General features: G+C 37.0%; 2 protein-coding genes across 8 annotated transcripts in view; one reads left to right on the top strand and one right to left on the bottom strand.

Annotated features, from left to right (window-relative positions):
• The window catches only part of BLNK (B cell linker), a 93,248-nt gene extending 71,528 nt beyond the window's left edge, over positions 1–21,720 (bottom strand). For 3 of the 6 annotated variants that reach the window (XM_023929681.2, XM_023929682.2, XM_086898962.1), the window contains exons 1-2: positions 18,824–18,970; positions 14,220–14,282 (exon numbers count right to left, since the gene is read on the bottom strand). In XM_023929681.2, coding sequence (XP_023785449.2) covers positions 14,220–14,282; positions 18,824–18,931 — 171 coding nt within the window. In that variant the 5' untranslated portion in view covers positions 18,932–18,970. Of the gene's footprint in view, positions 1–14,219; positions 14,283–18,823; positions 18,981–21,624 lie in introns of those variants that run through there. The other 3 variants (XM_086898960.1, XM_086898961.1, XM_023929683.2) reach the window with 2 other exon arrangements.
• Positions 1–27,373, top strand: part of DNTT (DNA nucleotidylexotransferase) — a 154,107-nt gene that overhangs the window by 28,103 nt on the left and 98,631 nt on the right. For both annotated transcript variants that reach the window (XM_086898965.1, XM_086898968.1), the window contains 2 exons: positions 21,933–22,046; positions 24,626–24,772. The gene's annotated coding sequence lies outside the window, so the exon portion shown is untranslated. Of the gene's footprint in view, positions 1–21,932; positions 22,047–24,625; positions 24,773–27,373 lie in introns of those variants that run through there.

Raw genomic sequence — 27,373 nt, 5'->3', positions numbered from 1 at the left:
AGCTCCTTGAGTATCTGCATTGAAGAAACAATTTCAAATGCCCACACACAAATGTGCTGAGCTACTTGACTTTGAAAGTATTCCCTGGATAGTGGAATAGATTTGCTGTACCTCTGATACTGGTTTAGGTTTTTGACGTAGTGCTTTAAATTCCACTGTTTAGACTTCAATAATCTCAATGGTTATGGCTATGCTGTATAGATACTCTTTAGTTCACATAGTCATGAGTATGTCATGTATCTATTTCTGTAGGCATCTTGAAAATGAGCACTTGGTTTGCTTGATTCATATTACCTCAGCCACAGCAAGAAATATTATTAATAGTGGGTAATCCCTGACTCCAGCAGCAAGATCATGGCTGCTGCATTTCAATGGCTGAAATAACTTTGTGAAAAGGTAGGCCTTAAGGTGTTGGCTGGCAGTCATTGCAAGTAGGACAAAGCACCACAAATAGCCATAATTTAGGTAAGCAGCAGAGGTATCAAGATTGAACACAGTTAAGACCTGTTATTGTGAAGCACACATGCCAGGCCTAAGCTGCTGCAAGAACTCAGCCTTCACAACTGTTATGTGTTGAAAAGACTATCTGCCAGTAGTGCATGCAACATGTGGCTCTGGCTCAAGCAGAAGAAACTATTTCTGCCCCTGGAGAAAAACAACTACTGTGTCTGTAAATATCTTTATTCAAAGTATGAACAAAACCTGTGTTGGGTCGCAGCAGTGAGTCTGGATGAAGATTTCTAAGGGAGGAGGGCAGGTATAGCACAGAGTATCTCTCTCCTGCTCTGTGATAGAGAGCAGGGTGCTGCTTAGTAGTTTATGGCCAGAACAGCCTCAGATTTTGAGGGTCACATCTTGAAAGGGCAAAGCCAAAGGCTAACTCAATGTGTACCAGTGACACAAAGAGCTTTACAAACTTTCTCAGTAAGTACTTGGCCACAAAGTGGTTAAGGATATTTGATTTAAACATCCGCTTTGTTTTTCCCAGTTTGGAAATTTGAAAGCCTGTAGATAGAGCATTCCCTCCCCCATACCCCAATATCCCCTGCCTTTCTGGGATGCCAATACATTTGTTAGGATGCTTAAATGGTTTAATTAAAGTATTTTCTGGTTTAATACAATCAACAATGCCTTCTGTCAGTGCAGCATGTCTGGTGCTAATGATGCTTCTGGATGATAGATGTTGTGGGGATAGCTATCAAGGTAGAGAGTAACTTAATTTGAGAGGTTTGATTTCCTTTTACTTTAGCTGTCAAGACCTGAACAGTTAGTGTCAGTTAGAAAGAAGCAAAGGAAAAGGTGCTTTGGAAGTTTTTCACCTCCTTTGTTCTTACATGGAAATTTAACAGTGTAATGACCTATTTGTCAAGTGACATAATTCTGTCTAAGAGATGTTAAAGTGTTGGATGATTTTGATAGGAAAAAGGAGATCTAGTTTTGAATACAGAACTCAACATATGATGTTAAAGCTGTGGTGTTCCTGTTCATATATGTATATATTGCTCTACACACTGTCAGTATGTAAGTGATACAGTATTTGTGTATTTTATACTTCTGTATTGCTGCTTGGTCTGTACACACAAACAGTTATTTATTTGGATTTCATGCTGGATCTGCATATTTATTCAAGGTCCTGTGGTACCCAGTGTATGCATCTTTCCCTTTCCTTTCAGTGTGAGGAATCTTCATAAATATAAATATCAATCTTTTTCTCTTTGACACCTCACAGTAGCCACTGAAGTGTATCTACATCTAAAGTTCTCAAACCTTCCAAGCATCCAGATTTTATAATTTTGCTCTTAGTATATTTGGCATTGATTTTATAGCATTAGATACTGTTCAGGAATGCATGTGAAACGGACTTCCTTGTGGTCCATTCTTGAAGTGACCCAAATTAATTGTGAGCAGGGCAATTAGTGTCATTATAAAAATGATGCCAAATGTCATTGAAATGACTCTTCCACTATATATAAATATATATGAATCTCCTTTAGAAAAAAACTTTTTCTACCAATTTTTGAGATTTAAATTACAGTAGTTAACAAGTGTGGCCCTTGAAGTGAAATAAATGCCAGAATATATATTTAAAGTGTCTATAAATAAATATTTTTGTTTCAAGGCTTTATAAGTCAATGACCTCACATGTTGTTGACAACCAAGATTAAATGCTTACAAGAAATTCCAAATTTCCACTGACATACAGACACTCTTTCGTCTCCTGGCAGTTCATAAAACAACACTTGAGATTCAGTATGCTGCCATTGTACCATTTTGGAGCAGTGTGTCTTTAAATCTATTACTAAGCTTGTGCAGAGTTCATTGTGTGGGGAGAAAGGAAAAGCAGCATGTTTTCTTTAAGAAAAGTTGAGCTTTGAAAGCTACTGGAAGTTTTGGAATGTTAAAAGACAAACCAGCTGAGATATATTAACAGGCAAAGAGCAAGAGAACAGGTCAAAACTGTACATGCAAATGTCTTTTCACATCCTAGTAATTTCTGAAGATTCACATGGCTTCAAAAATAAACTCATTCCAAGAAAACAATACACATATTTTTGAAGAGTTCTAATATTAGCCTCTCATTATAATGGTATCTGGAAGCCAGTGATATTTATGCTGGGATGAAAGTGACCAAGATGTTAACTTTAAATTACTCTCCTAACCCCAGTTTCCTCATGTGTGGGAGTAGGTTTTTTTTAGGAAAAAGTCACTGTTGGTTAATTTTGTCTCTCCCTTTCTCACCCTCAAACCGTTGACTAATACTGAAATTTAGCTTAGCATGAATATTTCCACTTTTACATTTAAATGCTTTAATCAAGGTTTTAAAGAATTTTATGGTGCAGGGTGACTGTCAGTGTTGTTTACATGAAGAAGCAAACTAGGAATTGCATGAACACTGAGCACTAATATAAAAAACATATGCTGCTCTCTAAATGATTTGATGATTTGTGAAAGTCAAGAGGCAATAATGGATGATCATATTACATAACAGCCATCCTTACAATAGGGCATATACACTTGTAAAACAGGAAAAGAACACAAAAAGAGAGAATACTTGAATCTTGATATGTCAATTATCAATTGCTGGCAAATTGTTTATTTATTAGAAGTTAACCCCCCACTGTATTAAAAGGTTTGTAGTGAATTCAATATCAATGTGAATCCAGTTCTTTTTTAATTGATCATGAGCAAAATAAAATCACTTGTTTTGAATAAAACCAAGCAATTTTGATTACTTAAGTTTCTTCATAGTTAAAGAAATACTTTAAGTACTATATTTAGCATGGCTTTTCATTCTAGTGACTAAAGCTGCTAGTCATGGCCATATTACTTCAATTATAGGTTCCAACTAGTTGTAGCTATTTCTGGTGCAATAAAAGTGTAAAAAAAGGAAAAAATTAAACTCCCTAATAATTTAAGATGGTGATGAAATGGATGGGTGTTGTTGCTAAATCTCTATTTTACATTCACTTATTTTTCTTGGAGGGGAGGAAAGCACAGGTTTTAAACTTCAGACATGCAGATGTAAAAAATAAAATCAATCTAGAAACTTGTCCTTATAAATTAATGAAATAACCCATAGTGTTGTTTACCTCCTACATAAACCTAAACAGAAGTGTTATGTTTTTAGTTCAGAAAAATAAAACATTAAGTAATAAAAGTTAATTTTATTTTTAGTTAGTACTTTCTACTGCTTTTTACATGTCACTGTAATTACCCAGCCAAATAATATATCTGCATAATATGACCAGATGTCTTCTAGAACACTTACATAAGAAAAAAAGAGATATATATGTATTTCCTTCTATTGCATTACCTGTTAAGGGACCCTGATGTTTCCCACTCTAAGGTGTTTGTAAGATGACTATGGCTTCCCACTGTTATACATGTGTGAGAGAGGGAATTGAATGCAGCTCATTCAGATGTATATGAGGTGCACGATCAGATGGTGGATGTTGGAAGAGTTGTTGACCTGACTGATAACCAGGCTTTTGCAGAGTGCCAGTGAATCTGGGTACTATTTTACATGACAAAAGTGGCTTTATTTGGTTTCAGCTGATTAAAATTCACAAATCAGGGTTACTTTGAGCTGAAGCTCAACAGAGGCAAAATCATATCCAAGAAACTCTTGATGTTGCAGCCGTACTTCATACTATGCCTTGGAAATTCAGCTGTTGTCCGCCAATGTCAAATGATACCAGTTTTATCTTTGCTGACCAAATGGATATTTCTTGCATTTGGAATGAATGTGGTGGTTTGTGTTGTGATGAAAAACATAGGAAAACATAAAAAACCTCCTATGACCTAATTGTTGAGTTCCTCACTTTTATATATTTCTGAATTTATTCATGAGCACAGTCACAAAAGTCCTTCAAGACCCAACAGAAAATGTAGCTCTACACTGTAAAGTTCAAGAATACTTAATTGGACAGGGAAAAGGAAGAAATGATAACACCATAAATAATGCATGGTACAGTTCTAAAAACACTGAAATTTTGACGGTAGAGGACTTTCTGTTTGGAAAGTGTATATATGACCAAATAAACCCCGGGCTTTGGGGATGATACTATTACAGAATTTATTTGCCCTTTTTTCCTACTGCGTCTTCAAAATTCGGTGCTGTGTTTGTACAGATACATTTCAGATACTCTGAAAGCAGATGAATCAAAAACATTCAGGTAAAAGAGTGAGGTTTGTAACATTCAGGTAAAAGAGTGAGGTTTGTTTGTTTGTTTTTGAAGAGTCTCTTCCACTTATAGTGTGATGCTGGTGCATACAGACATTTCTCTAATCTGCTTTTTATATATTACAGGACCCAAACAATCTAAAACACAAATGAAGTGTTGCATTTTCCCCTTCACAGGAAACTAAGGGTTAAGGGCAAATGTCAGCATTTGCCTTGAGTAGTTCTAAGTGAATGAAAGATGTCATCAGCTATAAATAGATAACATATGTTTGTAGTTTAATGCCTGTATTTATTTTAACCAAAAAATTGTATGACTTGTTCAGTTAGTTTTTATCTTATCCTACATTCAGATGGTTAAGCACCCTGCCTACTCATATTATGCTGATAATATGTTTTAGATTTCTAATGGGACATTTAAGTAAGTTTGATAGAAAGTCAAGCTTTTACTCTATCAGGGTCATACCATGAGAAATCAAACCCTGGGAATTTGTAAGGTTTTAATAATTCCCAGTCTTATGCTTTTCAAGGACTCTGTTGCAATGGATGCAGATAATAATACCTTTTAAAAGTGCAAATTGCATTCAAATAGCAGGGGACACGATAGTTAAACTACTAAGTGAAAAAGCCCAGCTACACAGGAACATTGGAAGAAATAAATAGAAAAGCAAAGAAAAAAATCTTCTATAGCAGGTTGAAAGAATATTGATAAACAATTTTAAATATCTTTTGTAGGAATTTTATGCCTATCTGCTTATTAATGTGAAGTCAAATGCCACAGGGAAGAGTGCCTAGAGGAAATCAAATACCCTACAAATAGAAGCTGTGTTTCTGCATTTGACACACTAATGAGAATTTTGGATAGAATTTACTCTTCAGTGTTCCAGGGGCCTAAAATACATGAAATGATTGAAATTCTTATTCTTCTAAGCACTGGTTTTGTAGGACCTCTGGGAATTCTAAATTCTTTCCAACATGCCTCTTTCTGAGCACCAGTGTGTGATGTGGTTTCCCAGCAGTCCAACCCAAACTTCAAGCCAGATTCCCTAATGGTAAGATCTGCGCTTATGCACGAAATTGGCACTTGGAAAACTCATGAAAGATCTCTGTGATTGCATTTGTGTGTGTTTTGTTTTTATTTTTTAATGTGGGCAAATTCCATCAGTTTTTAGATATGGAAAGACTGATAAATATTTAATAGTGTCTTTTGAGCCATTCTAGGAATAGCTGGAAGCTTTTGCTGTTAGCAGTATGCCAATAACTGACAGGTTGTGCAAGCCATCTCCTATTCATTTTAAATTAAAGACAATATTACATTGAAATTCAGAAGTCACTACATTAGTAACAGTCTAAAGGCTTGGTGTTTCTGTTGTGTTTGCTTTTTTCCCCCCCTTCTCCTTAGCATCATGCTTATTCAGAGCAGATGTCATCCTGTAAAAAACCCAGGATGGCTTAATTTTACTAAGGGAAACTCCCTTACACTTGGTAACTTCCTCAATGCTTCTAGTTTCTATAACTTTGCATTGCAGACTTCATGGACTTTCATTTTTTGTGCCTTAAGCTTTTTAATACAGCCATAATAGCTCAGTCAGCATTAGCAAAATATGCTCAGGTTATTGTGGGTTTTAGCTAAATCTTAGGTTACAAGTGTACAGCAGAACTCTCCTGGCATAATCATCCTCACATAACACCCCTGTGGATGTGCTGTGGCAGTAACAGTGTACTTGTTCTGCTTTCATTCGTGTCACTTTACAAATTGGTATCTTTGTAGTATCCAGACAGGTTTCAACAAAAATCCCTTTCTCTGCCTTTTTTTAAAAGTTCCATTTTTTTTATCAATCATTTCTAGCCATCTTTAATTTCTGCACTTAGGACTTCAGTTAGTTCTTTGATTAAGAATAGCAGCTTGAAATGTATCTCCTTGGAAATTTATCTCATTTTGGCACTAACATCAACCACTGCCTCAAATAAAATGTGTCTATTTGAGGATTTTCCAGGTTCCCTCTGTTTGCAATAGAAACTTAAACTAAAGTCAGCTGTACTTAATGCAATCTTCTTTTTACATAGAAGGCCGATGAATTCCTCCCTTTCTGAATTCAGTAGAAACAGGCAACTTAAATCTTCAGAATCTCTCCAGGCTATTCCCAAGGAGTCCTTTCTCCCTGCTATATTGTGTGGTTCTCACAGGATTTTCTTGTTTTCCATGGAAATGTGTATGCATTCACCCTTCCAAATCAACAGAGCCCTAAGAGTTGTCCCTTTCTTGGAAAAACTCCTCTACAATATCAATTTTTAACCTTGTTCATGCTTTCTCATGAGAATTGCTAATACTCAGCTGGCTTTAGTCTTCACTGCAGAAAATATTTTCCCAGAAGCCTTCAGAAATATCTCTCAGGTTAAGAGCACTATGATGCCCCTCTTCACCTACCCCTTTAAGGATGAAGAGTGGAGAATTAGGAATTTATAGCTTGGTATTGGAAACAGATAATGTGAAAGCAGAAGGACTAAATTCTGATTAGGCATGCTAGAAGATTTCTGAAATGGTTAGCAGCTGGTATTTAACAATAGGGGAGTGATTATAGTTTCTGGCTTGATTTTTTAAACTAATGATTTTGGACATTACTGTTGTGAAGCTACTTACATGCATTGTAAAATCTCCTGATCTTTCACGAAGGAAAGAGTACAAAAGCAGCCAAAATGAAGATTCTTCTAATCACAAATTCTCAAAAGAGGGGGCGTATTTTTATATTAGAATAGGATATTTAAACAAAACAGAAACAGGAGGAAATTAAAAATTACAAAGCCCAAGGCTCTGTGGAATTTTCCTCTTTTTCAGTCAAAGGCTTACAACGTCCACGCTAGAATCAATGGCACAGTGCCTTATTTTCCACAACTTTTCACATTCTTTTTCATGTTCTCTGAACTTGTAAGGTACACAAAACTTAACATTTAAAATTATCATCAAACTTTAAGAACAAAGACTTCTGTGTCAAAAGATATTCCTTTAATCCATATTTAATGTAATTATGACTATCATGACATTTAGAATTTGATTGAATTGTTGTGTGCTGGAGCTTAAAGACTGGAAAGCAGGCAAGCACTTTGCATCCTTTGCAACTACTGCATTAAACAAAAAACCCCCTTATTTTCAAATAATTTTTGGCAGCAGCATTTGGAATATGAATAGAAATGCTCTTCTGTCACAGAAAAAAAAGAGGGGGGCCACTCCTGCAATAAATACTTTCATATGGGCTCAGGATTTTCTGCAGGATTCTGTTGCTGGATTATGACAATAGTTTTATTAAATTGCTTTTGAGATAATTGAAAATACTTGGCAGAATAATAATTCAAAATAATTGGATAAAATTCAGTTTCTAAGCTAACAATCATGAGAATTCAGTGATAATGATGATTGAATTTGTATCTCAGTCTAATAATTTATTTTGAGTGTTCTATTTGCTGATATTCATATATGTTTAAGTAATAACTTGATAGCTAAAATCACTTGTGCTCTTGTGGGCCAAGAATGATGTGTATCTTCACAGTGCCCTAGATTTCAGAAATTATATCTATGTTCAGTTATCAAGCTTCATATTTCCTTTGCTTTTCTTTTTTAGAGAATAAGGATAAATATGCAAATTTTGCTTTTACTTTACCTTACGCTTTGATGATGCATGAATGTGTACGCTGGTACCTTAGGACCTGATTAAAGGTGATTGATAAGCAGCAGAGGTGATTAACTGTAAAATATCTTCCTTTTAGCCCTTGTCTCTTTAAGGTGACTCTTTGCTTCTAGTTACATGATAACTTGAACAACATTCATCTCCTTTCTAAGACATGCTCTTACCATTTTCTTCTTCTTGAAATGACTCTAAGCAACTGATTCTGCTTTCAGAAACAGTTTCCTATTTGGTTAGAAACAGTAAGAAGCAGAACCAAAGCCCTCTGGACTTCGCAGCTGCTGATGTTCAGGGTGACCCAGGGAGCTTTCTCACCTGTCCCTTTGCTCAGTCCCCCACTGCATCACTGCAACAACTGCTCAGGGGCAAAGCTTTGCACTGCTCTAAAAAACTACTACTTTGTTATGTTTTCTGCCTTCTCTTTTAATGCTTTGCATATATCTCCCTGGGGAAGAAAGTATTTTCAGTTTCTTCCTGCCCTGAAAACTTTCATTTTAAACAGCTGTATTTTAACTGTGTTTTCAAAGTCTGTAAAGTACTTGCTAAAGGGGTAGGTGCTAAGATCACTTGTCTTTGCACTAGAGTCCAAGCTCCTATGGTGTCCAGCTCCCACTACTATCCACTCATTGTTGAGAGAGTGAACACAGACTGTAGAAATACCTGGAAATTAAGGTGTTTCTGAAAAAATACTTTTGCTAAGCCACTTCTGCTGCCTCTCACTGGAAAACCTTACATCTGTGAAGAGTGGAAATGAGGAAAACCTGAAGGAGTGTAAATCTGTGAGGAATGTCAGAAGGAGAAATTTCAATCCATGACCAATAGAACCTAATTAAGGAGTGAAGGGAAAGAGGACCCTGGCTAAAAGAGGAACAGGAACAAAGCACTAGGTGTTGGAAGGCACTGATGGCAAGGAGATTTAAAGGGGAATGGGTGAAGAGGGGCTCAGTCACTGTGAAATGTAAAGGGGAAAGGTGACAGGGAAGGTGGCAGATGGTAGATAAATAGGAGAAAGCAATGTCAGAGAAATAAAAATCGTGTAAAAATGCAGCTAAATTAATGCAGTTACATGGCCTAATTTGGTTTTGTAGCTGAAGATACGTATTTTTATAACATCAATTTTCTGTGGTGAGCAATCCTCTTTTTGCAATTGTAACGGTGTGTGCTTGCCAAAGGCAGGACAAACAATGCCTACATCACTTCTACTTCCAAAACAATTGGGAATTCCAAAACATTAATATTAAAATTTTGTGTCATTGCAAACAGCTTATTTTATAGCTTTCTGAGATATGCAGTGTATTATTAAACTTTGAATGTGCACTTTTGGCATTAATGTGTCAACAGCCAGCCCAAGGGTGGGACTTAACAGTACCTGCAGCTGGGACCATGTTTCCCTGACCTTACCTAAGCTTTCTATGGTTGCTTGACACCCAGGGAAAACACTGCAAGGCTCTTTTGGCTCTTTCCCAAAAGAATTAGCTTATATGAATGTACTTACTAAGTCTTTAATTTCTTTTGTTTTTAGAGGACCTAGAAAAGGATTTTCCCCCCTCTCTGGAAACTCAAGGCATTCATGGTCTGTATTTTATTTGTAAAACTAAGTGTACAGGGGTGGGTGTCAGGTCAATCTGATCAGAATCTGATGCTGGTTATCGTTTTTCCAAGCAGATATCCAAGCCACCTAAATCTATTTTAATGCCTTTCTACCTATTCCCATATCCCATGCTGTGAAAATATCACTCCCATCACTGGGAAATACTCTTTTAGCTGAAGCTGGGGAAGGTGGGACTCTGCAGATTTCAAATGGCAGCAGAGGAGCTCTAGGTGTGGTTTGTTTGGTTGCTGTGGTCACTATTGAAAGCAGATGTGGCTCCTGTCCTTTCCTGTCTGCTACTTCTGCCTTGCAGGGGTGGGAGGGAGCACCCAAGTGAGACAAGGGTTGCTTTTTCTGGACAAGAGCTGCTTTTCCTCGGTAGCAATGCTGGCAGAAATGGATGTCAAAGGACAGGCTCAGTGAGTTGAACCTGACAGGCTCTGGCAGTGTTTTGCACTGGCAGGGAGTCAGGAATCTCCCACAGGAAGACCCAGGTTCCATTTTCTAAATATTATTCCAAAATCCCCAGCAGAGTATTTGTGAATAACATGGCTCTGGTTTTCTCTGGGGCATTCCTATTCCAGCCATGCAATTCAAAACACATTTTGAAAGAGCAAGAAAGAGGAGAAATACATGAAAGTGGTTTAGAATCAATGTCTGACCATTTTTGCTGTGTTTAGATTTCTTTTAGTAAATTTCTATATACACATCCAATAAGGAAGTCTCCTATTTTCAGTTCTGAAGTTCAAGTAAAAGTTCAGGTTTTTTTATCTTTTTAAATCTGTCACTGGGAATTCAAAACAGAATTTTAAAAAAAACATCAAACAAGAAACCTACACTTAGAGGGAACTGAAAAGCAGGAGCACAGTGTAGCAAGTCCAGACATTAAAAAGCAAGAGAGGATATAATATGCTCTGTGCAATGCAGCTGTGGCTTAATGCTGATTTGCACATTAGGACTAGATTAGCATCACTCAGATGTGACCTGCATATTGAGTAATTATCACAAGTATGGTACTATTGATGAAAAATGAAACTGCATGGTATACTTCAGATCTAATATACCACCCTTTTGTGGTTTTAGATTCTACAGAAGTGTAAAGGAAGAGCTATTACTTCTAAATTTTTATGAAATGCATGTAATTTAGTTTCCTATAAAAGTTCAGTTGGATGCTCAATATGTTTATTAAACAGAATATTATATTACCATAAAAATGATTGTTTTTTAGCCACTCAAAGGCAAGAAATATTCAAATAAATGACCATATAAATGATTATTTTTATTCTGAAGGCAGTGAAATTGATTTAAGGTGTTGTGGCCATCTTATCACAGATTTTGTGGCTATAATGCCTGCATGACTCCGAACACTTTAAACTTCACAAAGACCTTAGTATTGATAAATGTTTGATTCACTTTGAAATAAAATGCAGTTTGCATTTGACATGAAGGGTTTTGTGCAGGACGGCTCCCTAAGTCGTTTCATATTAGTTCAGTGACAGACTTTAGGATAATCACCTTCTGCAGCATTTTCCCAACTTTTGACAACATTGCTCTTTGGAAAAATTAAAAAGATGAGTGTCCTCACTGGAAAAACAGTAAATAAAGGCATTTTGTGCCCACATCTGGTGGGCTGGTGTTTATATCTTTGATAAAAGTGCAGTCTGCTGGCTGCAGATCTTTCTTTCCAGGGAAGCTTCCCTGCAGCACTGCCTAGAAGTGGGCTGGCACTACCTCTGGATTTTGGCATATCTCATTGGCGCAAAACACTGGTGCTGCATGTGCTTAAAGCCTCAGTGCCATAGCAGGGGTTTGGGGCAGGCTGGAGGAGTCACACTGTGAGAAGAAGGGCTTGTCTGGGAATTGTGAAGGGTGGGATGGGTAGGTTGGGGTGGCTCCCCTTGGGCTGCCCTCCCTTCCTTCACAGGCACTTGGATGTGCCTTCTGCAGCTGGGATGGAAGAATTTTTCAGCCTGTGCAAAGGTTAAACAGTAACTTGGGCCTCTCTGAACGTGCAGGGGGGAAGCTCACTGTGTTCTCATGTCAGATACCGCAGTGTTGCTTTCTTCTTTATCTGCCAGGCTAGAAGGAATTCACACTTTTCCAGTGATTCCTAACAGATTTCATAGCAAAACCAGGTCTGTATCTAAATGTCCATCTAACTTTTGCTAGACACACAGAAACACTGTACATGTATCATGAGATCTACATGCGTGCATGGGGACTCTGTGCACACGCACAGTGGCAAACTTGTATTTGCTTTTTAAAGGTAAACCTGTAAACCTGTCACTTCTATTTGGTCATTGGGCTTGTTCAAGTGTTTTGTTTTAAGAGTTTTGGGCTTAGTTTTTGATTCACTGCTGTGTACTGATAGATAGCCAGTTTTTTTCTAGTGATTCTGAGCTCAATGCCTACAGGTGATATTGAGCTTCTGTTTAGACTTTGCAGACAGCAGTAGAAAGAAGTCATATGCATCTTATAACTGAAGGATAAACTGAAGTGCAAACCCTCAGGTTCTTGCAAAAGATGGTTAACAGGCACATAACAGCTTCACAGTTTTTGGGATTTTTGAATTCTGAACATCTCTACACAGAACAGGAGATCCAGTTAGGGAATCATGCTACAAGTCATGTAGAAAGAACCTCAGATTTTCTGAGTGGAAATGTCTGACATCTGGTGACTCTTGTATATTGCTAAGGTACCTCTACTGAGGCTGTGCTTTCTAAAACACACCATGGAGCAGATAAGGAACATTTGATTTCTGGCATGGTATTGATTTCTCATATATTGGGCTAGGAGCGTGGGATAAAAAACTTGGCTTGATTGAATTACTTTTAATATGTGTGTTAGCTTGTACATAGGAGAACAGCATCTTACAATTACCCAAATAAGGCTATTAATGATAGCAAAATATAGGTATTTGAATTTTTTTTTAGTAATGTCATAATTAATTCTGTTTCAAGCATGCAGATTTATCATGTTGACAATCCTACTGAACAATTCAATTAAAAATATATAAAATTTGTAGGAAAGTTTCTACCAGTGTGTGAGACCTGTCTCATTTTTTCTATAATGACATAAAAAATGTATGTTGCAGTGCAAAATAATCTTTAAATCTTTAAAGATATTTTGGAGAGACTACATGGTTTGGAGAACAAACTAGCAAATGCTTTTGGTTTTAATCATGTTACTTTTGTACCACAGACTGTCGCCAAAGGTCATCCATTGTTCTCCTTGCTTTTTTCACTTGTGTTTTGAATAGGTTACTGCTAACATCTGAAATTACTTCTCAGGCCACTGCTGCTGTACAGCTTTATTTACATAGCCACAGGAAGCCACCACATCCACCCTTAGCTTTACCTTCCCATCCTCTCATCCAGTGATGGAGACTACAGCTCCTTTAGTGATCCAATTTATAATGGATGCACCCGACAGGAATCAGTGTGTATTTGACAGCTTTGTTAGCCCTACTACATTACCATGAATTGTTGGTAAAACCCAGTTTTACTCTGTGGCCATGGTGTACCTGCAGGGTCATGAATCATGTTGAAGCACAGAAGCTCTTGTTAGCATAAACAGCAGGTATAGCTCCTGGTGCACCCAGGTCACAGTTCTGTTGAGCAATGAATTGCAGAGCAAACATAACTCTGCAGTGCATAAATGCACCATAATTTTACATTCAAAATAGATTTTGAGGAACTTATAGCTACACAAACGGAATTGTTGGTAGAGGAATTTCTGCAGATCAAGGAGTCGTTTTAGTCCTCTCTCCTAATTAGTTGCAATCAATTAAACACACTCATACAAAAAATTCTACAGAGGTCAGGAAAGGACTTTATCAGATTTTTCAGGCATTGTTTCCCTTAACTTTTAGTGTAAAATTCATGTACAATTCTGTGCTGGTGAATGTTCTTAATCATGCAAGTTTTATGAAAAAGCGTTTACATAAATGATGGCTTTAAAATATTTCTATTGTTAAAGACCCCACAACCTCCTCATATTTCATGAGAAATGCCACACCTGCCACACCTGTGTGCTGATGGCTGATTATATCTGCCCTTTCTCTAGAGTAGGGGAAGGCTGGCAGGGATTTCTTTTTGTAAGGGGATTCCTCGAGTCAGAGATTTAAATCAACCCACTAAAATGCAAAATCGAAACAATTGATGACGTGTGTATAAAGAAGGAAAATTTCAGGTAAATACACTTTAAGGAGTACAATCCTCATGCTGAAATACACCTGACTGAGAGTTCTTATGGAATATTTGCTTACCAAGAAACGAGATCCATTCATGCACAGTTTTTCTACAACCACAGCAGATTCAGGCATTCCAAACTGAGGTGAGAAAAAAGACAAGGTTATTACAATAGTATGAAACTTGACATTTGTAAACAAACTAATTAATATTTCCATGCTCAAATACTCAGGGTTGTGGAAATTGTTATACTACTTGACAAGGATAATTAGAAAAAGAATATTGAGTAACTCTAATGCTTAGGCGGTGACTTTCATGTAAGAGATAAGACACAACATTGCCTCTTTCTTAGGAAGAAAGATTACAGGGGATAAGGACTAGTGAAATTGTGAATGGAGTAGACAAGAAGAAATTATGAAGTAGCAAATGTCGTATAGAAATGGAGCAAGGAGCCCAACAGAAATCCTGTGGGTTGCTATAGGGTAAGAAGCCAGAATTAGAAACAGGTTAAAAGGTATCATGAGGCAAAAGTTCATCAGTAGCCATGTCATCATCCCACATGCCTGTTTACCAACAACCTCTGTTTGCTCTGGTGGCTGCTTGGCTTCAGCACCAGATATTTGGGCAGTGTCTTGCACTTATCATGATGATGGACATTGCTGGAAAGAATTCAGGTTCAGAAACAGGATTTTTTTTCTGTAACATGATTTTTAACAAAGTTGATGTTGATTATAAATGAAAATGAAGTCAGAATGCCTAGAAATATTACATCTTGAGATAGAACTAACCACTGAATAGTAATTTGGAAAAAAATGGACACATTGGATTTTCTATTAAAAAATAGAAAAGACTGGATCAGGGCTGAAGATGGCCTAAAAATCTCATGGTGTGTTACTTGGCTTAGTGTGGCATTTAAAAGAAATTAACTATTATGTATGAAAAGTGGCAAAAACATTTAGAAATATTTTTTTAAGGATGTGCCACTCAAAATGAGTTTTAGTATTTGTAATACTTAGATATAAATGTCTGTATCAGTAGTGACCAAATCAGATGCTAACAGGGAAACATTAGTGCAATAGGTTCTTCTTATAGTTATGTGCCTTTCCTAAGACAATTCTGTATTTCTAAACTACTTAAAACTGATCATGCTTTAATATTCAATATGTGTTTTATCTACTTTTTGGTATGAAAATGTCCAGACATATATTCATATCTTTTTGTTACGTTATTTGATATGCCTGGGTTTATAATTTTTTTTTCTACTATGATTGGGAGGGTCCTGCTTGTTTGCAATATGGAATAGATCACAAGTCAAAGAAGAGTGTTGCTGTGGTTGTTGGACCAGTGGTTGGTTGTAGATTGTGTTAATTTGCCATCAGTTGCACTGGTATTGGTAGAGAGGCAAAGAATCAAGGCTATGCTCTCTCTGTTTCTCTTGGGTTTTGCCCAACTATTTCTAGTTTCTACCTCTATCTCCATTTACTGGCTTGATGAGCTGCTTTTGAGCTTTGCCTAATGCTATTAATCAAGTTTTAGTGTAAGGGAAAACTTGTTCATGGTTAATGCATCAGGCAAGTGGGTGTCTTGGTGCTGGTGTTTAGTGATGACCACGGAACCTTTCATTTTATTGAGATTGAGTTCATTTTTCTTACAAATATGTTAAGATAAGTACTAGGAGAGGGACCAGACTACATGGCAAATGGAGGCCAAGTAGATAAACTCTGAACACAGCGTGGAATATTTCAGTGTTGTTGCAATTATAGCATAGATGCAAGATGGCAGTGAGGTACATCCACATGGCTAACAGGTCTCCATTACTATCTTCACTTATTTATGAGGGAAAATTCAAAATCTGTGTGGTTAATTATTGTTTAGTGGTCAAGGTATTGATTTTATACAAAATGCCTTTCATGATGCTGAAAACACTTTGCAGTTAAGAACTTTTAAGAACTTACTTTTAAGAACTAGTTCTTTTTTAAGAACTATTTAAGAACTTTTGTATTTAGGACACATTTAGGACAATTAAGAATTTTAAATTTAAGAAAATACTAAAATTGCATGGTACATGTGTATATACCCATTTTACATATATATTGTGGCATCAAGATGATACCTCTTCTAGAAACCCAGTCTCATTTACAGAACATGGAAGCTGATATTAGTTTCCTGAAGGTTGATGTGTTGTTTTCTGTTCAGTGCTCACTGCTTGTCAGTCTTGTGTATCCGTACTCACAGTACTCAAAACCTCCTCTGAAGCCAGAATGAATTTTTAAAAATCTGAACTGTTCAACAGCACTATTTATTGTTTAAGTGCTTCAGAAACACTAATTGCTTTTTCTGAGACCACTCTCTGACATGAAAATTTCATTTGTAAGGGGAGTTGAGGTGCATGAGAAATAAAACTCACTCTGTGTCCAGTGGGTTTTGATACCTAACTACAACTGTTTAGATCTAAAATGTAAATGTATATCTACATAGTAAATATTTGGCCATTTTTACCTTCTGAGCAGAGCTGCCACTGTGGTTGTAGCTCTTGCCTCCCACTGCTGCAAGTAAAGCATTTGGGAAATGTCATGTTTTTTTTCTGGGTGACTTGCATATCTTCAGGTAAAAGTGTTGTTCTGGGGCAGCAACAGGGTCTGATATTTCAAGGCAGTATTAAATCAACAGTACAATGTATTTGTTCCCTGGTTTTTAGCCAGCCCTGGCCTTGTGCACCTTACAATTTCTGTAATGGTGTGGAATAATGCAGAAACCTGCTCGTTTCTCTGCATTGGAAGGTTTTGGGAATGGAAAAGGTAGCATGTGAAGAAGCAGTTACAGGCTATCATGATGTATGTGTGAAAGATGGGAAATTCAGGCTATGGAGGTAATCCTAGTTCTGGCACATTTTGATACTTGTTTCTGTATCCTTAACAGCCTTTTTTTATGGTTCATGCACATGTATGGCCATTGTCAGGGTGGGGAGATCCAGCACAGCCCCCAGCAGTGGTATGACTATGGAAATGATGGAGCAGAGGCTCTCTGGAGCCTGGCAGTGGGAGCTGACAGCTCTGTCCACAGCGGCCACAGGCAAATGGCTGGACCTGTTTTTGGTACACAGAATGGCCAAGCACTTAATGTGGTTATACTGTAGTAATAGGTTTATTTAGCCACTTTAATAAGGGTTGTGAGTGTAAGCATAGGCATTAACAACATTTTATGAAGTTGTAAGACTCACTGTTAACAAGTATGAAGCCAGAAGTTATGGTGTGCCTGAAATTTCCCTGAAAGTCTGAGCTGTTGAAGAATTGTTATTAATTTTCAGTCTTGCATTCTGCATAGAATTGCTGGGTGCTTTAAAACCATTCTAACTTCTATGAAGAAGCCTGATTTCCTTTAAGCTGAAAGACTTTGAGCTAATTAATCCTCTGAGTAGCTGTTCACAGGACTAAGTTCACGGCTTAGCTGATCCATTACCTTCATGGCATGAATTAATTCCGTAGAAGAGATTGGCTTTCTCAGTGTGGGAACAGCAGTCCACCTGTGCTACATCTCCACTGTGAAACTTTTTGTGATTTTGCTTTCTTTTTATTTCTTTTTTAATTGTACATGAATAAGCATATATATTTATATATAGGCAAAATGAAAAAAAATAATAATACAAAATGATGATTTAAAACTGTGGCCTACTTTTTTATGTGGCTACAAATGGAACTCCTGTGGGAAAATTTTTTAGCATTATAATTTTCCTTGACAAAGATTCTATGTTCCTTCAGTTGAAAAGGATGAGAAACATTAATGACCATGAATTCTCACTGTTGGTGTGAAGAAGGTACTGGAAAAGATCGGTGCTCTTACAGTTAGAATTAGGATAAACACAAGAAAAAAAAGTCCTATATACAGAGTTATATAGAGTAACTTGCATAAAAACAAACAAAATGGATATAAAATGAGATTATATATCCAGTTGCAGAAATGGACTTTAGAAGTTACAGGTGGAAATCTAAAACCTGAGTCATAGTATTCAGTAATCTATAAGGAAAGATGTGATTAAAGAAAGGCTGTATAATGGAGGATATATTTTATATATCTGAGAGGAGATTAGTAAGATTGTAAAAGATGTCTGAAAATGAGCTTGGAATACTTGGTGCAATTCAGGTTATTTTAGATATATTAGACAGGACCTTGTAGAACAAAGAAATATACAAGCCAACAAAGGAATGACTCAAACTCTCCCCCCCAAAAAAAGCTCAAGTACATTAAACTTAAACATCTAGCAACTACTGTGTGTATATATGCATTGAGAAGAAAAGATGAACAGTAGATTCTTATTGTCATGCTGTGAATTTTAAAACTATACTCAAATGTAAAACTAGATGTACTTTCTCTGAAATGATTATTTCTTCCCTGCAGGAAATAAAGTTGGGCATGAAATACCTTTTCTCTTATAAGAAATATTCCTGTGAGAAACAATATTTTATATGGTTTCTAATGTTGGAGATCTTAGCTTCTACCATGAATTAGATTTCTAAACACTCAAGTTATATTAATAAGAAGTGACTAAACTATTTTTAGCACTTTTAAATATTTATGCTAGATGTAGGATAAGATACCTGGTTTTCAAGGATAAATCCAGTAAGTGTTTCTGCTAGCTGAATATAAACTGAACTCTCTAAAGTCTTGCATACAGATTCAGTACCTGTCTTAAGAGATCTGCAACTTGAAAAGCTGTCCAGTTCTCAAACTCCTCTTGAGATGGTAGTTTTGTGGTCATGCTTCTATCCAGGGAGAAAGACTTGATCTGCATGAGTAATACTGAACTCTTGCTTTACTGTTTTTTACTGATGTAGAAATCCAAGGAGGAAGTCTTTCTTGCAAGTTTTTTCCTGTTTGCTCACTTAAAGTGAACGCCTGTAAAGGGCAATTTAGGAAGTACCAATGTTCCTCTATGAGTGACTCCAGTATAAGGAAACTGGTTGTTATATCAACATATGCACATACCTGTCATTACTGAAAAAGCTGGAGTGTCTCATCTGCTATCCTTAAAATTTTCCTGCATGTATTTTTACTGTCAGAGTGAGTGACAGGTCAGTTGTTGGCAGTGAATACCTTTTTGCTATTTTCTGACTTGGCAGAACACTGAATCTGGCAAAACTCAACTCCCGGTGTTTCAGAAAGAAGATTAAAACTCCTGCATTCTAAATTTGGCTTACTCAGAAAAAACTTCTTTCTTGATATTTGTCTGGCATATTATGAAACTATTATATTGAATTTCATAGTGCTTTGTAGTGTTCAATGCTTCATAATGTTGGCTGTGAGTTTTTCCAAGGGGGGCACCATCTTTCTGGATGACAGGAGGCAGCAATACTCTTTCCTCTGCATGCAGAACCAGAAGAGAGAGGTGCATGTATTCCTTAAGAAATTTTGCTTGCCTAGTTTGAGTGCAGGAGTGATTTTGTCAGTTCATGTATTGTGAAGGTGGGAAGCAGCTGGGTAGGAGATGTGTGAGTTACAGGTTTAATGGCTGCTTACAGGAAACAACAAAGTAACAGATGGCATCAGGTGTGAAACATGAATAATGTGAAGTGCAGATATTTATGTGGTACAGGCTGTTTGCTTACCGAGTAGGTGTAAGCAGTCTTGGTTCAGAACATCTCAAAGGCAAATTAAAAATAGTGCTTTAAGAATTTTGCAGTTCAGTGCAGCGGTACCTGCTCCTCCTCCTCCGACTGCCCATCAGGCTGGGAGCATTTTCTGAAGTACTGAGGTGTGAGGAACTGCTCTGGCTGCCAGCTGTCCTCTGCTGTCACCTTCCTGCTCTGCCTGGTGAGCTGCAGCTCTGCCCTGCCAGCTGCCCCACCTTTCTGTGTCCAGGCATCCTCCTCCTCCTACCCCAGGGCTTTCTCTCTGCTCTCCCTCAACACTAAATTTTGGCTATTTCTTCTGTGCTGATATTGCCTTAATTTGTGTTCTAGGCTTTTAGGACAGCACTCTTAGAAGGCCAGTGTTTATGCAGTCTGCCTCTCTCCACCAAATGAGGCAGATCTGTTTGGGAAGGTCATGCTCAGTTTTGTGCTCCTGAAGGGGCTGTAGCATAGGTGGTTCAAACAAAGGAATTATAAGACTTGCAAGAAATATTTTTCCATTTTTTTTAGTCAGATTAAACATAATGACAAGGGGAAAAACAACCAACAGGGACATGGGGAGGCTCATCTGGGATCCTGCATCTCATCTCTTATTGATGATGCTGCCCTTGGCTCGGTCGATTCTGTGATTTTCTGTCCTTAAATGTGTGTGACAGAAATGGAGAATATTGTCATGCACTTCCACTTGCTTTCCATTACCCTCAAGGGGATTATTTCAAGAATTGTTGGCTGGAGAACCCCAAATTTGATTACTGATTCTACTTAGTACCCTCATACATCTGGTTCCTCTGTGTAATATATCACCACCCTCCATGGTGTGATAAATAAGTATGTGCACTTGAACACATGTTGGCTGTGAGGGCTGTAGTGGGGGGAGTTCTTGAGCAGAATACTGAGGCTTCCAGAGTTCCCCAGATAAAGACAGGCCACAGAAATGGTTTCTTTCCAAGCTTTCAGTGCTTTCATAAAATTCTGAAGCAGGTTGTAGATAGTTGAATGTGAAACAGCACTAGCCTAGGGCAGGTCAGGCTCGCTTGCTACTTGAAAATTCCCTGGAGCTTCCTGGTCTGCTGTGAACCCTGGCAGGCTTAAAAATGTATTTGGGTACGTGTGCAGAGAGTAATCTGCTATTTTAAAAACTTGTATCTCACCAGAGACATTAACACTTTTAATCTGTACTGTTTCACTCCTCCAAAAATAGGTAGAAATCTGATTCTATATGTTAAGAAATTTCATTTTTTTGAGCCTTAATGAAAAAGGTTGTTTAGTACTTGAGAACTACAAAACTTCAGAGGAATCTAAATGTGTGCATTTTATACACCAGGTATTTTGTCCTCTAAAGAGAAATTTGTTCCCATACAGAACCTGTGTATCAAGCAGAGTTAACACTCTTCACACACTCACTCTTCACACTTTTCTTTTTTTATTGCAAAAGTTAATTTCCTAGAGTCTGCAATGTGCAAGCAAAGAACAAGTTTTTGCTAGCTCCTTGGCTTTTTGTAAATTAAGTTCTCAATTTTTGATTTCATAGAGATAGTTAAAAAAGCAGTATAAAAACTGTTTCCTTGATCATACCACTAGCATTTCTTACTAAATGCTCTCTATATGCTCATGAACATAAGCCCTAAATGTGTTAAACTTATCTCAAAACTTTCAAAGTCAAGTTCTGCTTTGCAAAACCCTGTAGCAGCTGCAAGAAAATTGTTTTACTGGATGTAACATTGGAATACTGCCCTGGGAAAATATACTTGAGCAAAATAGGTCAATGAAATATTACTGTACAGAAAATAAGAACCGTTGTCCCTGTTTGTTTCTTCCCATTTTATACAGAAATAATGAAAGTAACATGACTTACCACATACTCATTTTTTTTTCTCCCAGGCACACACGTTGGAGTTGATTCCAAATAAGTTAAAGGATTCTCATGTCTGCTCATCCTCCTTAAACTGTCCCATATGTATTTTGTTGTTGTTAGTGTGATTGACAGGCTTGGCGTTCATGGTGGGTGGGAGAAAAACATTCTTAAAGTAAAATGCTAGAATATACTCATAGTCTAAATAAGCCTATAAAGAATGTTGGAAAATGAAGTCTTGCTTACAGCTATCTGTCTAGAAGTTTGATAAAAGTCTTGCTAATTGGTTTTGTCTTTTTTTCATTTAACAGGAAATAAAAATAGCAACATAATCAACAGAAATCACAGAGTCTGAAAGGGACCTGGAGAGATCTTGGCAGGGCTTCAGCAGAGAGGCAGGATCAAACACAACTAGAAGGAATTGGGTCAGTCTTGGAAATCAGTTTGGTAACCCAATTTTTTAAACTGAGTTCTTGGGGATGCATCAGATTCACCACGTCCTTAAGTGGAACAGCAGGAAGAAGATCTAGAATAAATTTTTTTGCTCTACTGCTGGAGGGAGCAAAAGGAAATGTCTGTTTGTAAGGATAATTGCTGTCTAAGCACCAGATGGGCTTGACTAGGACATCCTGCTGTTTCTGAAGGAGCAAACCCAGTTTCATGAGCATTTGTTCATGAGCAGCGCTATGGGAAACTCTTGTTAAGTCTTTTCCCTTTCAGCACACTCTTCAATTTGGCTGTATTTTACTGAAAAATGATGTGTCTAAACGGGTCTCAATATACTGTTTATCCCATGGAAGGCACTCTCAGTAATATCCTGATAGACTTTAGGACTATGCTTGTTATGCAGCACCCATGTTATTAACAAAATCCTGAATACAGTTAAGACCAGGACAAACTCCTGTGGAACTCTACTTGAAATACTCTTCGTGTTTGGAGGTGATTCACAGGATATGTTATCAATGAGAGTCAGACAACCTCTTGCAATAAACAGTGTTTTAATTGTGTTTCTCTAGTTTATGTGGGACCTTATTAAAAGCATTGGTGATAAGGGGCTTTGTGCCCCTTATCTAGGTAGCTATCACAATGAGGAAGGAAATGAGACTGGTTTGACACAGTTTGTTCCTGAAAAGTCAGTTTTTACTGCAGAAACAATTTATAGGCATATTGAGGCCCAACATTTGAATTGTATATTCATGAGAATTGAACTTGGGCTGACCTCTAGTTTGCTCTCCTCCTTCCCCCATGCCATTCAAGGGATGATATTTGCCTTATACATATACAAGGTATGAAAACACAGTTCCAGAGTCTTGAGTTTCCTTTGTGACTGAAGTAGATTGTTTTTTACGATTTTAATAAGTCAATTAAGGAGTTTTTCAGAGGCCAAAGGGAGCTACACCTGCCTAAGAGCTTCATGTATCTTTGCCAATCTCCTTCTTTTCTGTCACAGTGTTTTCCTCCATCCTTGTTTCTGTGAGACCATTCAGTGCTGTAGCAGGGAGAATCACAGGACATAATATATCCATGTTTGTCCGAAAGCTGTAAAATCTTCATGTTATGAAATGGGCACGTGGGTTTTTTCCATGTCTGTTGTTCTAGTTTTGGTATGTGGCATTTCTTGGATCACAAAAGACTGAGATCCAGAGAAGCCTCAAATGGAAAAAATTTGAAAAGAAACCTCAGACCCCCAAAAGCTTGCTGAGAATGGTTAGTACCATTGCTACACCAAGGCTGTACACTGATTTGGAACCTATCACCTTTAAATCACGTCCACTATATAGAGTTTGCTGCATACATATCCCCTTTTTCTTTATTTCAGTCATTCTTCAATCCATTTCTGGGGCATGTAGTTTCAGCTGAATTTTAATTATTGCCAAATTCTGGGGTATTTTGTTTGCATGTTTTGTCACAGAGGCTGGATACATGACAAACCCCATTGTCTCAAGGACAATTGCTCTTTGTGTGATCACTCAACCTTCTGAAATTTTTTGATATGGCTTTTCCTTGTTAGTTTGACTTTCCCTTTGGTTCTAGCAATAGATTCAGCTGTTATTCTAGAGAGTTTTACCACAGTGAACCATGCATTAAAAATGTACTCGTTCTCTTAGGTGTTTGTTTGTAGCCTGGATTTTGCACCTAGTTTTCTTTATCTTTTCAAAAATTCATGTTTTTAAGTAGTACAATAAAATATAACAGTAATAAAACCACAACCTGCTACAAAAGTGACATTGTTCATTAGAAATTCTCTTTGATTTTTTTTGAAGGCTGGAATTGATGCTGTAGTGCTTGGTTGTGATATCCTTTGCAAGTACTCAGTATTCTTTGCTGCTTAACTGAGCCACTTTTTTGATTATTATTCTTTTGAACACATTGGTAAAACTTGCTGTCTGTTCCTCTAGATTCATATGCTGCCTTGTATCGTTTGCATTTGGACTTTATGTAGTTTCTTTATAAAACCTTTCCTTTGAAATTCATCTGTGTTGACTCTTCTGATAAAATATGGAAAAATGTGTATGAACAGCTTTCCATCTGGCAACATTTTATGCACTAAAACCCAGTGAGTAAATTTAAAAACAGAAAATCAGTATTATTTCAATGTCTTTCCTTACTTAAATAAGATTCCTAGGCAACATAAATTTGAAATGCTGTGGCTGATGCTTGTTTTAAATTTGTTTTTAATATTCTCTGATGGATTTTGTTAGTATAATGAATTCTTGTTCAACCACTATTGATTTTTTCTTGAGGCTTGAGCACTGATATATGAAGAAAGTATTTTACCATGCCTATGACTCTTGCTATGAAATAAACGGAAAAATGTCCAAGTAATACTTCAGCTCTTAGTGGGCATCATTGCATGGTATTTTACAGTGGAAGATCTCAGCAAAGTTGACCCTGTTGGTGCATGTATATTGTGCAGTGTGGTGCCATGGTGTGTTATGATACTGTATTATATTATCATATGTATGATACTGTATTATAGTGTGTCTGTGATTCTGACATGCAGGTTTCCTTCAAAAACTTGCACCAGGTGAGGTCCTAAAGGTCGGAACTTCAGCTCTCCTACTTATTTAGAAAAACTGAGATAAAACTGGACAAGACTGCGTGGGGGGAACAAGACACTGCAAATCCAGGACCTTTCTGTAGAACAGAGGTAGGTCTGAAGGAAACTGACTAAATGTTGTAGAGAGGAGGGAGAGTCTGAGAAAAGAATCTTCAATGTTCAATGTAAGGTTGTTTGGGCAAGGTACTTATTTCTTGTTGTCTTATTCCCCAAAGACAGCATGGGGAAGGAAGGAAGGAAGGAAAAGAGCAAGAAGTGATTGTTTTGGGAGGACCAAAGGGTTCAGGAAAGTGTGCTATTCACTATTCAAGAGGGACAAGGTGGAGCGTCTGTGTCAGCTGGCCAGCATCCAGATATTGTTTGGACAAAAAATAAGCAGACCTCCTCTCTACTTCCAATCAGCAGATCCCTGAAAAAGAAATTGGGAAAATGAAGTTCTGGGCCTGTTAAATAAAGGCAGACAAAAGGAGGAATTCCAAAGAGGAGTAGGAGCTTGAAGATAGATTGAGAAATAGATAGAAGTTAGAGAAATTGAAGAGATTGACAAAGGGAGAGGGTTTTAGAAGTGGACGGGTACAAAAAGTAAAGAAAAGGAGAAAGGAGACAAGCTGTACAAATAGAAAATATTTCTCAAGGTTTTGATTCATAAATAGGGCTTTTATATGTCTTATGTTCTTAGCCTGCTGACATAGATAAAATTTAATGAGCAGAGTTTATTTGACAGTCAACAGAGAATATGATAAAATCTCAATAAAAAGGACCTTGAAAGCTGAGAGATCTATTTTTTTAAAATTTGGACTGTATTTGTGGAGATATCAAAAAGATATTTCAAGAGATACTTTGTTTCCATTTATTAATTGTAAATGAAAAAAACTATCAAGAAGAAAATTACTAGCTGCTTTTGATTTTTTCCCATTTGACTCACAAAACTTAAACTCAGTAATTTCATAACCTTTTATTCTAGATCTGTTTTATTAGCTTGCTTCTATTTATCATTTAGGTAATGGTAATGTAGTTGAACACCTATCACCATGGTATTAAGTGAAATTACATAGGTAAAATGCTGTCATGATTACAGGAAAGGTATGAAAGGAACGCTCAGTGATGGATTATTTCCCACACCAAATGTGGAGGAATCTTCTATTCTTATATGCTGAATAAAGCCAGAGTTTGGTGTGCTTACATCAACTCTCTTTTCATTTTTCTTCTGAACTTGCTTTTGTCAACCTTTCTCCTCCCATACCTTTGGTATCTCCAGTTTCGTTGTCAGACAGATACTCAAGAAAAACTATGAGTTTTCTCACAGGTATTTTCTTTGCACAGTGCCAAAGTGCCTTGCATGAATCAGTGACAATACCAAGTTGTTTCTGTTTATTCTCTCCTCTTTTCTAAAGCCAGCAGCCATCCTAATAATGTTGGTTTCTTTCCAAGGAAATATGTGTTGCCTATTGGAAAAATGCTGGGGGAGAGACTTTGCTGTACCTGGTGGAATTAGGGTAGTAGTTGACTGCTGCTTATGTTGGCACCATTAAAGAGGAACTCAAGATGTTTTTCTACTCCTGGGGAATGTACTAGGAAATATTGGACCAATATTCATTCATACTGGAAACTAATGGAGGACACTCCAGGGGCACTTCTCTTGTGTGTTGTAAACATTCCTCTGATGAGCTTTCTGGGGTCTGGATATGAGGTGTTTGGTATGCATCCATCTACTGACAGCATTATAAATATTGCATTTCTGACCTTCAGATTTTTTCTTTTGATCTCTGGTTAAATGATATATTTGCCAGTTTGACACTGCTGACATTCTGTCTGTTTGGTCTAGCATTGTTATACCACGATTCCTTGTGATCCCACTGTCACGGGAATGATATATCTCAAATGATGAATATACTTTGAAGCAATGTGTGGAATAAACACACTGCCTAAACTGCATTTACAAGAAGAGTTTTTATTGTAAAATTTCCACTTGAGTGTACAGTATAAATTATTTACCTAATGTCAATATATTTAACACTGCTGTTTTATCAGATAGTTTAAAGGAGGATAAGCTACTATTTGGGTGGATAGCAAGTGTCTTAATTATGGCTTTAAGCATATTTCCCCTTACTTTTGTTTGCCCTTGCACTGTATTGGGCAAATCTGCATTTGCAAAACAATAAACTGAACAGTAGTAGAAACAGAAGCTTCCTGTTTTCCCTTAGTGATGAATGCTTCACTTCTCTAGAAATATTCTTTTCTCTAGAACTGGTGAGTATTCACTTCTAGAGGAGTGAACTGTAAACCATAGGAAGTGAGAAAGAATAAATGAACACAAAAATTTGCACTGTAGTGTAGTGTTTTTCTTCTTTTAGATTTTTGAACACCACAAAAGCAGTCATATCAGAATTCATGTCTGTTTTCCGAAGTTGATTGGAAGTATGATGTGAATAACAACTTGATCATGTTACCTGCATTCCTGTTAAATTGAAATCTGTTTAGATTCAAACATTTTATGAAAAGTCAGTGGGAGTTTTTTTACACATAACCTTCATGTCCTCGTTCCTTTGTTATTAAAATGAAATGAGAACTTTAAAAAAAAAAAAAAAAAAGTTGACAATAAATGTCAGGCTGATAAAAACCTTCACCACTGACCTTCAAAGCAATGAGATTTGACTATGATATGGTTATCCACTGAGGCCAGAAGTTACA

Source organism: Cyanistes caeruleus, chromosome 8 (assembly GCF_971803275.1).
Source record: "Cyanistes caeruleus chromosome 8, bCyaCae1.hap1.1, whole genome shotgun sequence".
Lineage (NCBI taxonomy): Eukaryota > Metazoa > Chordata > Aves > Passeriformes > Paridae > Cyanistes > Cyanistes caeruleus.
This window is presented reverse-complemented; position numbering and strand designations above follow the sequence as displayed.